A 13,950-nucleotide genomic window follows, 5' to 3' on the forward strand; every position below is an offset into this window, starting at 1 on the left:
ACGAGGGACTTGTCAATCAAGTGCGTTATGGAGTAATGGTACACTACACACACCACTGGCGACGGGCTCAGAACAGAGGGGAGGAGGAAAGGAGTGCCAGCCACTAAACACAGAAACCCAGCCTACAGGTGTCCAAAGCCCGGACCATTAACAACGCTCTCCAGCCAAAGCGGACAGCGCCTGGCTCCCCGGACCCAGGCCCCTAGGTGCCCGAGCCAAACACGGAAGGCAGCAACGACGTGGTCGGCCTCGCCTCACCATCTGATCAGCGGCAGGTGCGATCGGTACCTCGCTGCTGCCATGTCCGGCTCAGCTTGGCACGCCAGCCCCCTGCACTCAGGGGTGAGCCAGCCTGAAGGATCCTGGTTAACCAAGCTCACTCCCACTCACTCTCCAAACCACACAGGCCACACTCCGCTCTCCTGGTTTTCTCTCTATAGGTCTTGGTCAGCAGTCAAAATAATCCTAAACCTGTCCCTAACCTTGAAGGGACGTCTTAACCACAATCGTTTCTAACGTTGCTGATGTTTATATATTGTTTAGAGCACAACAGACCAAAGAAACATTATCCATAAATATTAGTAGTTAGTCAGAGAAGAAAAAAAAAACAGCTTGCTAGCAGCTGGATGAGGACATTTATGTCGATCCAGGAGAGGGCAAGAAAGGCCAAAGGTCACAGAGCCTCCAGACCTGAGAAGCTAGGACCTCGAAACTCAGAGCCGAAGAGCAACACGGGTCTCAGTGCTGCTTCGTAAACAGGTAAAACTGCACCATACTCATGCGTCATCTACCTCATTAAGCATGCGCAGTCAGCGACCAATGGGCGGGACCCAAAGTAGAGGGAGACAAGATGCAGAGGTCAAAAGGTCATCCAGTATAATGGTGGGGGTTCATGCACATGTGACTAACCACACCTCGCCCAACCCAGCATAAAAGAAGTGCGACTCAACATCGGCCCAGCATCAGCAAGATTACAAGGATGGGATAATTTGCTAAGCTTTAGCTCTGGACAAGCAACTGGATGAACCAGCAGGGCTTGGGTACCCAAAAAGCGGAAATGTTATTCGAGCAGACTTGAAATTAAGCGCCATTTCCGTGCAATCTCTGCCGTCTCACGCGACCTCCTACCCTCGGGTGTGACCGTGGACACGCCCCGCCCTCCATGTCTGAGATTGGCCGTCGGGTCCTTGGGGGAGTGGCTGGAATGCACGGGTTGGTCGATCTCGCTTTCAGTTGAGAAGTCAAAACAGTCTGGGATTCAACAGGTGGGAAACACGCGCTGCTTAGTGTTGGCACGGGTCCTATCCACCACAAAACACTCGTCAGTGGGGCATTTGCAACAGCGAACAGACATTCTGCCATACCAGACTCAAAGAATGAAAGAAAGAAAAGACAACACTACAAGAACACTACGATGCAAATGACATGCTTTGTGGGGGGACAGGAAACAATGTTCTGCAGAGAAGATGCGAGAGTTTGACCAAGGGGCGTAGAGACCCTCTCAATATGGGAGGTGTACAAACTCCACTTCCTATACCGAGAGAAAACAGGAAATTTGATGTTTTGTTGTATGTTGAATCACCACAGCAGTAATAACTGGAAGAGTATGAATGCTACGTCCTGGCGATGTGACTGGCCTGATCATCGTGTTCCCAGACACACAGAGTAGGACTTAACAATGAAAAATAACCCCCAATTACATGAAACATGCTTCTAAAAGTGTCCTTAGGGGTGGTGAATCCTAATCAGAATGGCTCAGCTAACAAGATCATTTAAAATACTAATGGAGAGATGTACATGTATGTTTACACGTTGGCTTCTGCACAGCTGGCAGAATCAGCTGAACTGACACGAGAAATAGAACCAAGCCCGTATCCGTCTAATGAAGAGGACGACGTGGCCAATAGGGGGCGCTGTTCACCTCTCAGGCACGGGTTGCCTTACCTTCCCTTTTCCAGCGGAGTCTGCGGATGGACGCCGCGGTGATGGCCGAGCGGGAGATTCTGCTGACGGTGGGCGTGATCTCCACCTGCAGGACCTTCCGCCCGCGAGAGCCCTCCGGAGCACTGTCTGGCAGCGAGCTCTTCATTGCATTGCCCAGCTGAGGAAGAGGAGCAAGGGGAGGAATCGCAAAGTAGACAATTTGTCACGCAGCCCACTTAAACAACAATCGCAGACGGCAGTTTTCTAAATGGCAACCTGCTCTATAAAATACAAGTCGGCTGTTGTTAAGGGATGATGTGAACGTTCCTAGCTCCCATGTAGAGAGGCTACAGGACTATACATGCAGAGTACAAACAGGACTATACACGCAGAGAAGCTACAGGACTATACACGTAGAGAAGCTACAGGACTATACATGCAAAGTACAAACAGGTCTATACATGTAGTGTACAAACAGGACTATACATGTAGAGTAGCTACAGGACTATACATGCAAAGTACAAACAGGACTATACATGTAGCGTACAAACAGGACTATACATGTAGAGTAGCTACAGGACTATACATGCAGAGTAGCTACAGGACTATACATGCAGAGTAGCTACAGGACTATATATGCAGAGTACAAACAGAACTATACATGTAGCGTACAAACAGGACTATACATGTAGCGTACAAACAGGACTATACATGTAGAGTAGCTACAGGACTACATGCAGAGCAGCTACAGGACTATACACAGAGTAGCTACAGGACTATACATGCAGAGTAGCTACAGGACTATACATGCAGAGTAGCTACAGGACTATACATGCAGAGTACAAACAGAACTATACATGTAGCGTAGAAACAGGACTATACATGTAGTGTACAAACAGGACTATACATGTAGCGTACAAACAGGACTATACATGTAGCGTACAAACAGGACTATACATGTAGAGTACAAACAGGACTATACATGTAGAGTACAAACAGGACTATACATGTAGAGTACAAACAGGACTATACATGTAGAGTACAAACAGGACCATACATGTAGAGTACACACATGACTATACATGTAGAGTACACACATGACTATACATGTAGAGTACAAACAGGACTATACATGTAGAGTACAAACAGGACTATACATGTAGAGTACAAACAGGACTATACATGTAGAGTACAAACAGGACTATACATGTAGAGTACAAACAGGACTATACATGTAGAGTACAAACAGGACTATACATGTAGAGTACAAACAGGACTATACATGTAGAGTACAAACAGGACTATACATGTAGTGTACAAACAGGACTATACATGTAGAGTACAAACAGGACTATACATGTAGAGTACAAACAGGACTATACATGTAGAGTACAAACAGGACTATACATGTAGAGTACAAACAGGACTATACATGCAGGAATGGTGGCTCTCACCAAGAGTGGCTCAGAATAGAGTTCCAGTCGTGCCCTGTACAAGAGATCATCCAGAGCTTCCCTCCCTAGATCCCACTCTCCATTATAACTGAAACACACACACACACACACACACACACACACACACACACACACACACACACACACACACACACACACACACACACACACACACACACACACCATTCCAACATTACATCTTAGTACAAAGGAAACAATTTCAAAAATAAGAATCACCACAAAACGAACCCTACAGAAACAACCCTGAGATGTGACCACGTGACCACGTGTACTTGTGTGATTCCTCTGAGATGTGACCACGTGTGCGATTCCTCTGCTCCTCGTCATCTATGGTCCTTTGCCTTGGTGACATTTGCCTGCGCTGCAGCAGAGATTCAAGTCCGGCGGCACCCCGGCCGTCCAGCTTAAACAAACTAAGCCTGTTTTCAGCTGAAGCTACCAAACTCGAATGGCATCTGGCAACAATCCCAGGATCCCCCTTCACCCACAGACATTTCAGCTTGAGGTGCAGAAGGTCCACTCAGGTCCGGACGCCCTCTCTCCCTGCCTTCCATGTCCTCCAGACCGAGGTTATTCACACACTCCCACCCCCACCTTGGAGTCATCTGTTGATCACCACTGGGGTTTGTTCAATATCTCCATCTCTAATCAGTTCGCTGGTCAGAGAAGAGTCTGCACAATCATCTCTAACCTGTTTAGCAACAGCCGCTTACAGAAGCAGCAAGACCGGCTGGTCTCCAGACTCGCGACCGCACAAAAGCGGCGCTAATAGGGTCTCCAACAGCGTGCGGGACCAAGAAAGGCGACGTGTATCCACTCTCCACATGCTACATGTACGAACGCACGCATGCAAGTAGATTCTGTTGTCTGTATTCGTATACATGCTTCTAGCGTGTTAAACTTGGCCTCTTTCTTCCACCTCACCCACCTTCAGCTGATCAACGAGCCAATGTACTACTGTTGATGTAAACTGATTCGTGAACATGGAAGCCAGCAGAATCTGCCAATCAGTGAGTTTCAGGAAGAAAGTGGGGTAACTCAGTAGGAAAAAAAACACGCAAATTCATCCGATTTAATTAGAACATATTTGTTTAACGAGGCACGCTAATTGAATCTTTCAGGGTCTGTTAGACAGTCACTATTGCAGAACACTGCATTGAAGCTGTGTAAGAGTTGAAAAGGTGAAGTGTAAGATATCTGACTAAAATGGTTCTGGTTGTTTCTGTGAACACACTTACATGGCATGGTAGACAGCCGTGAGCATCTGGACCATGAACTCAGGGTCCAGCACTACCCGGTTACACGGCTCCCTCCACAGCTTCTGCTGCTGCCGTGGAAACCCACACACACACAACCTGGAAGAAACAGCACTGTTTATACGAGTGTGAATGCACACGAACACACACAAAGTCAGAACACCCAAACCATCCACACACACTAATATGTATAACGCACACAGCCAATCAAAACTTACAGCGGACAGCATAGACCTGTTATAGCCATAGGATGACAGCACAATTACTATGTACATATAGACAGACACACGCACACACTGACAGACCCTGAATACAAAGCGCCATTAATACAAAGAACCACGAATCAGTTTCACTACTCTGTCAAAGAATGTCAATTAAAGAAAAAAAGAACTGTCATTGTCATTGTCAACCATGCTGGCAGAAAACTCCAACATACAACTCTCCTTATGACATGAGTATACTGGTTTAAAAAAACACAGAAATGCATCAGTGCTTGACATAAAACCATCTTAAATCTTACTAACCTACTGGGCACCAGTTTTAAGTTAAACTCAACAGGAAGTTAGCGATGGAGGCAGAGGGAAGTGAACCTAGCTGGGCTCCGTGCTTCAGGACAGGCCATCCTACCCAGGAAGGCACAGGACACCCATTTGATGGGTACTAATACGTTCTTACTTAATACCCAGCCTTGGCTTTCAGGCAACAGGTTACCGCCCAGATAAGTGAAGGAGAGGGATTTCCTGCTTTTGGACTGAGCTTATGCAGGTGATTCATCGGGGAGTGTGCACACGTCTGTGAGTGCGGAGGGCGAGATTAAATGTGCTTCTCCAAAACCTATAAAACATCCTGAGGTCAGCGGTAATGTCACATTATCTCCCATCAACCCCTCCCCAAAGCCCAAGACCGTTTAACTTCAGGTCATCTTTAATCTCCCATCAGTCTGTCTCTGGAGCTTCTGCCTGCAGCTGCAGTCACCCCCCATGCCCCTTGACCCCTCCCCCCAACCCCAGAGCAGGGCTTTGCTTACCGAGAGCTCATTCTGCACACAGCCTGGTAGGAGGAAGGCGGCATGTACACCACCGCAGAGTTATAGCACAGCATGAGGAAGGCTAGCACCTCAAACCTGCAGACACAGAGGACAAGCATTTTAAGTCGCACTGGATAAGAGCATTTGCTAAACGCTCTAAATGTGAATGCAAATGTAAGTATTCAGCTACAAGCAGCAGGACAGAGCAGGAGCACGTACACACACACACACACACACACACACACACACAAACACACACACACACACACACACACACACACACACACACACACACACACACACACTCATCCTGTTTGTACTTCAGCGCTCACAACCATTTATTATGGTGGAGTAACGAGGGAATATTGCAAGGCCTACCGCAATTGCGATATACAACAAAATAATCGCGATACGATATTTTGTCTATATCGTGAAGCCCTCATCTGAAGCGCAAGGGCCGTGTTAAAGCCATTTTACACAGGACGCAATGCACTCCTATATTGATCAATGCAAGTCTTTCACACCAGGCGTGTGCTTGCAAGCCAGCGGGAACCATACGCTATGGCTGCTCACAGTGTGCGACAAAGCAGCAGGTTCTAAGCAGAAGGAGCACAAATATTAAGTGTTTTTGCTGTGTCATGCAGTCTCTGCCCATAATAAAAACAGAATAGCTATCCTAGACTTAGTCTTCCTCAGCAACATAAACACAAACCTCGGCAAAACTCCGAGCTAAAGGTAACTTTACTTCATTTTTGCCTATTCATCAGAATTGCAACTTTTCTAAGTAAAACTAAGACAAAACTCTTCAGAACAAAAGCTGTTTCAGATTACACCAGGGGCGGGACGGGGCGGGACGTAGTCCCCTTAGCGCATTGTTAATAGGTACTTCATTGTTCCCTTGGGACTAGGCTACGGTAAACACTCATCCCCGTTCCCGTGGCCACAGCGGGAATAGTTCTGACTGAGCCCGTGTACACGCGGATGACTGGATAGTCGCGCCCGGTGTGAAACGGCAAGCATTGGAGAGCAGCAACAACTGGCCGCGCTGGCCTGTGGTGTGAAATGTGCCTAAGCCGCCAGTGAATGAGATCTCCCACTGGATCAGATATACCACGGCGTACCGTCGGCCAACTGCACCTACGCTCTTCAACTGGATTCAAACAGGCTGTAAACGGGCACACTCTGAAAAAACAGTACGACACTTAGAACCCGATGGCGCTTCAGTGTCGTCCTCGAACCAAGGCTGCATCTGCCGCAAATATGAAGCGCCTCGATTAGGATTAACAACCCGAGAGTGTGCGACTTGGAAGGACTTTACTAGAACGAAACAAATAAACAAAACAAAAGCTAACAGAATAAAAATATCAGAACAGGAAATCCAAGATTATGCTAGTAAGCGTAAGGCCAGGCACAGTGTTTCCCCGAGGCAGCTCCAGCCTGTTGAGAAGAGGAACTCCCGCTCATATACGAAACGAGAGCATACAGCTGGTCCTCAGCACACATTGCAACACTCCTCTCCACAACACACACACACACACACACACACACACAACAGACAGACAGGCAGACAGGGAGAGAGACAGAGAGAGATCAATGGGAAAAACATGACACAACCAGATCAATCTGTAATATTTATGAAGGACAGACACGTTTATGCATTTGGCAGAAGCTCTTATCCAGAGCAACTTAATTAAGCATGTTACACAGGCAGGTGAGTGTAGTGTTAGGGGTGTAACACAAGGACTCTTACTGGGATGGCACAGATGGGGGCTGAACCCCAGCCATACCCCCCCCCCCCCCCCCCTCCCCCCCCCCCCCCTCCCCCCCCCCCCCCCCCCAGTCGATGCAGCATTATTAGTCTCTACACTACCAAGGCAGGTGCAGTGTGTGACTGTGCGTGTCAGTTACACAGGAAGTGCATCTGACCTGTTCTGTGCGGTGAAGGTCTCCCTTTGAGGGTGCATCCCACTGTACACCACTCTGATCAGATCGTGCTGTGAGAGGGCTCCTTCTGTTAGAGCCATGGAACCAAGACTTGAGGGCTGAGGAGAAACACACACACACACACACACACACACACACACACACACACACACACACACACACACACACACACACAGGTTACGAACGGGATAATGTGATAATCTTTTCAAGAATGACAGAAAAACATCCTAGGCTGGTGCCTCGTGAAGATGGTCAAGGGTAGTAAAGTCTGTACATTTCATTTTTATAGTCATCGCTATAAGAACATGGCAATCAACACATGGCAAAAGAAAATCACAAAGATTCACGTGCATGCGGGGAGCAAATAAAAAGTCTGTTGTTCTTTGTTTGACCCATCAGACGAAACATTCACACAATTCTTCCCATCATATTAAAGCCCCAACTAGTTGTTAGGCTCCTTTGCTTCATCCTTTCCCCCTGCATACCCAAAGTATTTGGATTTATTCAGCGAGTTCGTTATCAGCAGGCCCGTTAGCGCCTAGACCTGCAGCTATCGCGCATGTGCGCTTCAACACGTCTCCATTTGTCCCGTATCGTATCGTTGGACGCTATCGCACGCTCTCTTCATATCGATCATTCCTAGACGGGAGAACGGCAGCGGCATGCACAACACTGTTGGGTAGCGTATGTAGTGAATATATATTCAGTGTGATGAGTGTGGACTGCCGTGGCCCCACATTAACGGCCTTGCTCCTCCTGCTGGCCCAGCACTAGTGAGCTCCACTGGAATTGATTTTTGGTTTTTTTTTTGCTTCTCCACAGCCGCGTCTTGCATTTGTAGCGTGAGCGCAGACTGCGGACCAATAACCGCAGCCACCGCGAGCAGGACGTAAGGATGCTGGCATGTGCAGTAGAGATTAAGTTGCCATTGTGTGGAAGCGCTTGTGCGCACTCGGACACGCACGTGCATTATTACGCGTCCCCGTGAACTAAGGTTCTCTCGGAGTGCAGTGAGGGCTCTCATGCTTGTAATTAGTTTGATGAATTAGTCATATGCCCAGTTGCCTGTAGACAAAGGTGCAATAATATGTTCCACCACTGGGCGGCCACGCAGCAGTGTGCAGCTGTTCAGCTCGAGGCAGAGAATGAAGTTACATTACATATTATCTATGCAGTGGGGGTTTGGCTACCAGAGTCTTAACACTACATTTAATTAGATGGATTTGCAATACTATAATAAATAAGAGAGCTTTACTCTGTCCTTTCTTGCTGTACAAAACGTTCAGGGTTTTTTATCATTTGGGTTTTTTCTAATAGCATTCTTGGCACTGACCTATTTATGCTAGTATGAGGGTATGTTTTAATAGAGGTCAATAAGCATTTCTGTTCTCTGGACAAGGGCATCAGTCATTTTTGAAATTTGAAATGTGAATGTAATTAAAGGTTCGACAGGCCTTCCATTTAAAGAAACGTGTTCGTAATGGCAGTCCTTTTCTCTTGTGATGTGGGGGTGTGACCACTCCCGAATGATCTGCTGCGTGATGAAAATGTTTAACCGTTGGCCGAGCAGCTGGCTGTGGGAAAGCTGAGGCAGTCTGACGTTTATTTGCGGCTGATCAAAGATAGGCCGTGTAATGAGCCCACAGCGGGGGTGAGTGCACAGCTAATTTTTGTGTTGGGATCAGAGCGATGTCGTTGGAGTGGTTAACAGGAAGGGGACCAGTTCAGGAGAGAAAAAGAAAACACACAACAGAACACAAGGCATTTTATAAGAGTTCCAAACAGACATTGCTGACACTGGGGGTAACACACACACACACACACACACACACACACACACACACACAGAGGTTACGAACGGGAAGCGAGCAAACGGAAACTTGTCGGAAAACAACGGGACGAGAGCTACAGAGGAACAAGAAAAGTGAGAGAGAAAGAAAAGACAATGAATGAATGGATGAATGAATAGTAGGATATAAATAGACAAAAGGGAATTCTGATGAATATGACACCACTGCCACGGAAAACCTCAGCTCGGAGTGTACTGAAAAAAGCATCTACACTACAGTAATGCTCCAATAACTGCCTAAGGCTGGGGATTTTGCCATTGAGCGCTTACATTAGTATTAAGCTCGCACTACATCAGTCAATCTCAGAACGGTTTTGGGAAACCCTCAAGCAGATCGCCGAGTTCATGCACCGAGTCAGCAAAAGCTGGGGCAATAGTACGTAGAGCTGCAGTGCGGGGGCGCGGACAACGCGTGGAGCCTGTCCACCAAAAGGGCGGCGCTCTCATAAGGGTAGGGGCGAAGTGGGGCAAGAACACACTACCCCACAGCCTCCGAACCTGGGATGGGGTTGTGGGGTAATCCGCCATGAGACACATGCAGGCGCACACACACACACCTTACCTCATGATACACAGACGGCTTCGACAGGGATGGAACGGTGAATGACAACAGCTTACTGTTCCCTTCTTTATCCACAATCTCCTGCAACATAAAATAAAGACACTCCATGAAAGCACCACCAGGATTTGGGTCCAAACCACCAACCTTATAGAGACCGTCGGAAGGCTTTTATGTAATAGTCTAAACCCCCTCATTTTTAAAAGAAAGTGCACACCGGACACTTTATTAGGTACCATCTTAGAGATTGTAGACTATTCTCGACACAGCAGTAACAAAGCAGTAATGAATTTAGGTGTCTCAGTGGTGACTGTGTCAGAAATGTTTCTGGTTGTTGGGTCTCATGTCAGTGTCAGTGCTGGCTTCACAGTGCTCCATCACCCCAAATGATCAACGGGTCAGAAACCAATGACGAAGAAGCAGGCCAAAACGAACGAAAGCACTGGAACGGATAACCTGTAGTCTCCAACCATGCACAGCCAGACAAGCTGCTTCAAATCAGCGTTTCAGTGGTGTGTGTATATCATTTCAATGTCTTTCATCCCTCAGTATGTATGTGTAATTACATATGGGTGTGCCCCAGTTGGGGGTGTGTGCGTGTCTAAGATGGCCGCCGTCCCAATCTCCCCTCCACATGCCTCATGCTCTTACTGAGCTACCGCGTGTTGTAACCCCACCAGGTCCTGGTTGGTTCGCCGTATTACTCGGCCACGCCAACTCGCCGCTGCAACTAACCCCCTGCAGGGGACACCAACGCTAATTCAGTGTGGCTATCTACACTGCAGAGTTCAGCTACACCCAAAGGTCCTCACGGTCCACATCTGGGCTCTGTCCCAGCTGCAGCCATTAGGAATGCTGAATGCTCGGTACAAGCGCACTGGGTGTTGGGTTAAAGTGTGAAGAGTCATGCAGTGGGTCAGAAAGTCTGGGTTGATCAACTGTAACCTGAGCAAGGTGCGTGAGACTAATGATCAGACTAAACCCTACAGCTAGGCAGTTCTACAGGTATATAATACTATGGAATAATTAGTGACCACTAACAGGATTACTGCCACGATGTAATGCAGTATCCTAAGGCATGCCCATGGAGACAGTATATAAAGTTTAATCATTAATTTCTTTGCCCTGCCATCCAAACAGCTCATCATAAACACATTAGTTTAGCCACTCATACATCATGTCCTCGCAATTTTATTCATTCCTTCATGCAACCATTGGCTCCTCCCTCTTCCGGACTCCCTACATCCATCAATTGTTTCAAACCAGAAACCATTTATTCTCTCAATCAGTCAATCAATCCATCCACTATTTATCAAGCTTCCTTTTAAACAGCCATGATTATGTACAAATCCACATTCATATGGGCCAATGGCCTGTCAGCTTTACTCATGACAAATGGGTTTCATAACCAAGGGTGTTCATTTCAATCCTGTTTCCACTAGTTAAAGGCTTACTACTCACCAGGTTGTAGATACCCAACAGCAGTGCTTCGATGCAGCCATTGCTCTGGCGGTCCCTGCTGGCCGTGAGACGCAAATACACCCATACCAGCTCTGGCAGGAACTGCAGGGTGAATCGTCGCAGACGAGCCTCTGAGTTCCGGTAAAGTTCGAACAGCTGATGGCAAACCGGCTCCAACAGCTGTAAGTAAGCACACAGGAAACCAGCGTGAGCTTAGTAATACTAATTTAATTATTAGTATTACTAATTAATGCTTCATGGTTGCTTGACGAGGCAGTGTACAAGGGTGGCGTTATTGATGTGCAATACTGTTAGAATAAAGAAAGCAATTAAAAACACAGCAATTATAAACACAACTTTAGTAGCTCAATCATTCATAATGCCTCTGCGGGTAATGCAAAGAGCCTGTTTGTCATATTATCTGATATTATCTGACAACTGCAATTCATAACAGTATCAGAGCAGTATCATCATCATCATCGTAGACTTGTTGTCCTGCTCAGTGCTGTGTCTAGCTTCTCTGGTTGCAGATATTACCTAAAATGTTAAACCAAGGGCATGCAAAAACAAAAAAAATCAAAAAATAAAAACCCCACATCACTGCTACTGGCAACCGTTCCGCCTTAAAACCAAGGCTGGGAAACGGTTCACGTGCTGCAGCCATATGGAGTTCCAGAGGCTCCTCGAACACAGCTTAAGGTGGTTTTCTCGCTCTCTACACGCAGAACATTAATGGCGCAGTATGCCTCCGTCGGTGCCTGGAGGGTGGCGATGATGCATTGCTACCGAGGAGGAGAAGGAGGGGGAATTGGATGAAGAGCGGGTGGGCAGGCTCCATTGGCCAACATTCCCACTGTCCCTGTCTGATCTGATACACCCACGCCGTCATCTGCTCCAATTGGTGATGTGCTCAGTATCATTCACACAACATCTCACACTCTCACTCAGAGACATGGCAGTATGTCCTCCCTTACACTCGCTTACCTAGATGCAAAATGTCAACATGTTCAGTGATGTCCAAAATGTAACACGGAGAAATAATCCCAGATATTATATATGTAAGTAATATGCCCACCTGCGTACCTCAACTTCTGCTGTATATACTCACCGGTCAGTCTTACCACTTGAATCTGTCTGTTAGACAGATGTTACATCAGTCACAAGAAACACATTTGCACCTAGATTGCCCAAAATTAACGAGTCTCGTTAAAAAATGTGAATTAAATAGATAAATAAATAGTCCATTCTGTTTTCTTTATGGCTCAACCTTGAAGTGTTTCGTTAGGTAAAGGAACAGAGCCCAGAAAGTTTGGAGGTCCCAGCTGGTTATAATTGGCTTCATGTTCCACAGTGTCTCATTTGGCATGAAGATTTTGCCTTAAATACTTTTACCAAAATGCCATTAGGAGCATATGCTACAAAATTGTTTAACAAAGGTGGTTTGAACATCTGGAAAGTATAAACACTGATGACACAGCAGGACAGACAAGAAGCAAGACCCGTCACAGTTGCCAAAATTCTCCTCGGTGTTCCTTACGTTTTTGCACAAAAAAATGTCTGAATCTCAACAAATAAACAGCAATGTGGAGTTACTGCAAACCTGAATAGAAAATATGCTCTATTATTAAATACAATGGAAAAAAAGGTTTTGCCAAACTTTTGGCAGTGTGTGTTATTTAGACCTCGCCTTTTACTATACTTTTAGAAAAATGTGAGATTATGTTCAAGCCAATTAAGATTTTACATGAAGAGCAAGAATATGAGTGTGAGAGGGAGGGAGGGAGGGAGGGAGAGAGAGAGAGAGAGAGAGAGAGAGAGAGAGAGAGAGAGAGAGAGAGATCCAAGCTGAAGGAGAAAGAGCAATGAATATAGCCTCCCTCACTGGCATCTAATGGGACACAATTTCCCAAACTAATCAAAGTGAAAGTACTCGGGTGAAGAGATAAAGCTAAAAGGGGAATGAGATTCCAGCCGCCAAAAGCTTTTCGGAGTTCGCAGTGAACCGCGAGAGCCTGCAGCTGCCTACCACCACACTTCATCGGGACTTACAACAGGACCCCGCAGGACTGGGGTCTCGCCCCTTCCCGATCAACCCCAGCCACTCAGCTGAAACCCAACTCCCAAACTTTCACTGGTGCATTTTTAAAAGCGCTTTGAGCTGAATGTCTCCTGAACCTCTTGGGCCGAACTCTGGCAAGCTGCTGCCGGTCCTGCTTCTGTGCTGTGGTGTGCGCAAGAAGTGACCCTTCTCCACAACAGATCGGTTTCATCAAGGATCGGTTTCTGACATTCTCTGCCCACTGTTCCAGCACTGGCTGGCTGGCTGACAGGCCACCCTCAATCCAGCGAAGACACTGACACACATCAAAAGCCCTGAGACCCTGCAGGGCCTGATCCACTCAAACCAGCGTACCATCCACCACCATTCCTGCGTCACCGCTACGCTGAGGACGCCG

General features: G+C 47.0%; 1 protein-coding gene across 2 annotated transcripts in view; it reads right to left on the reverse strand.

Annotated features, from left to right (window-relative positions):
- LOC143512349 (hyccin 2-like) overlaps positions 1 to 13,950 on the reverse strand; it is a 46,937-nt gene that overhangs the window by 5,062 nt on the left and 27,925 nt on the right. The window contains exons 5-12 of one of the 2 annotated variants that reach the window (XM_077002542.1): positions 11,495 to 11,674; positions 10,037 to 10,117; positions 7,608 to 7,723; positions 5,682 to 5,777; positions 4,637 to 4,753; positions 3,378 to 3,465; positions 1,945 to 2,101; positions 1,129 to 1,251 (exon numbers count right to left, since the gene is read on the reverse strand). In XM_077002542.1, coding sequence (XP_076858657.1) covers positions 1,129 to 1,251; positions 1,945 to 2,101; positions 3,378 to 3,465; positions 4,637 to 4,753; positions 5,682 to 5,777; positions 7,608 to 7,723; positions 10,037 to 10,117; positions 11,495 to 11,674 — 958 coding nt within the window. The remainder of the gene's footprint in view (positions 1 to 1,128; positions 1,252 to 1,944; positions 2,102 to 3,377; positions 3,466 to 4,636; positions 4,754 to 5,681; positions 5,778 to 7,607; positions 7,724 to 10,036; positions 10,118 to 11,494; positions 11,675 to 13,950) is intronic. The other variant, XM_077002543.1, reaches the window with a different exon arrangement.

Source organism: Brachyhypopomus gauderio, chromosome 4 (genome assembly GCF_052324685.1).
Source record: "Brachyhypopomus gauderio isolate BG-103 chromosome 4, BGAUD_0.2, whole genome shotgun sequence".
Lineage (NCBI taxonomy): Eukaryota > Metazoa > Chordata > Actinopteri > Gymnotiformes > Hypopomidae > Brachyhypopomus > Brachyhypopomus gauderio.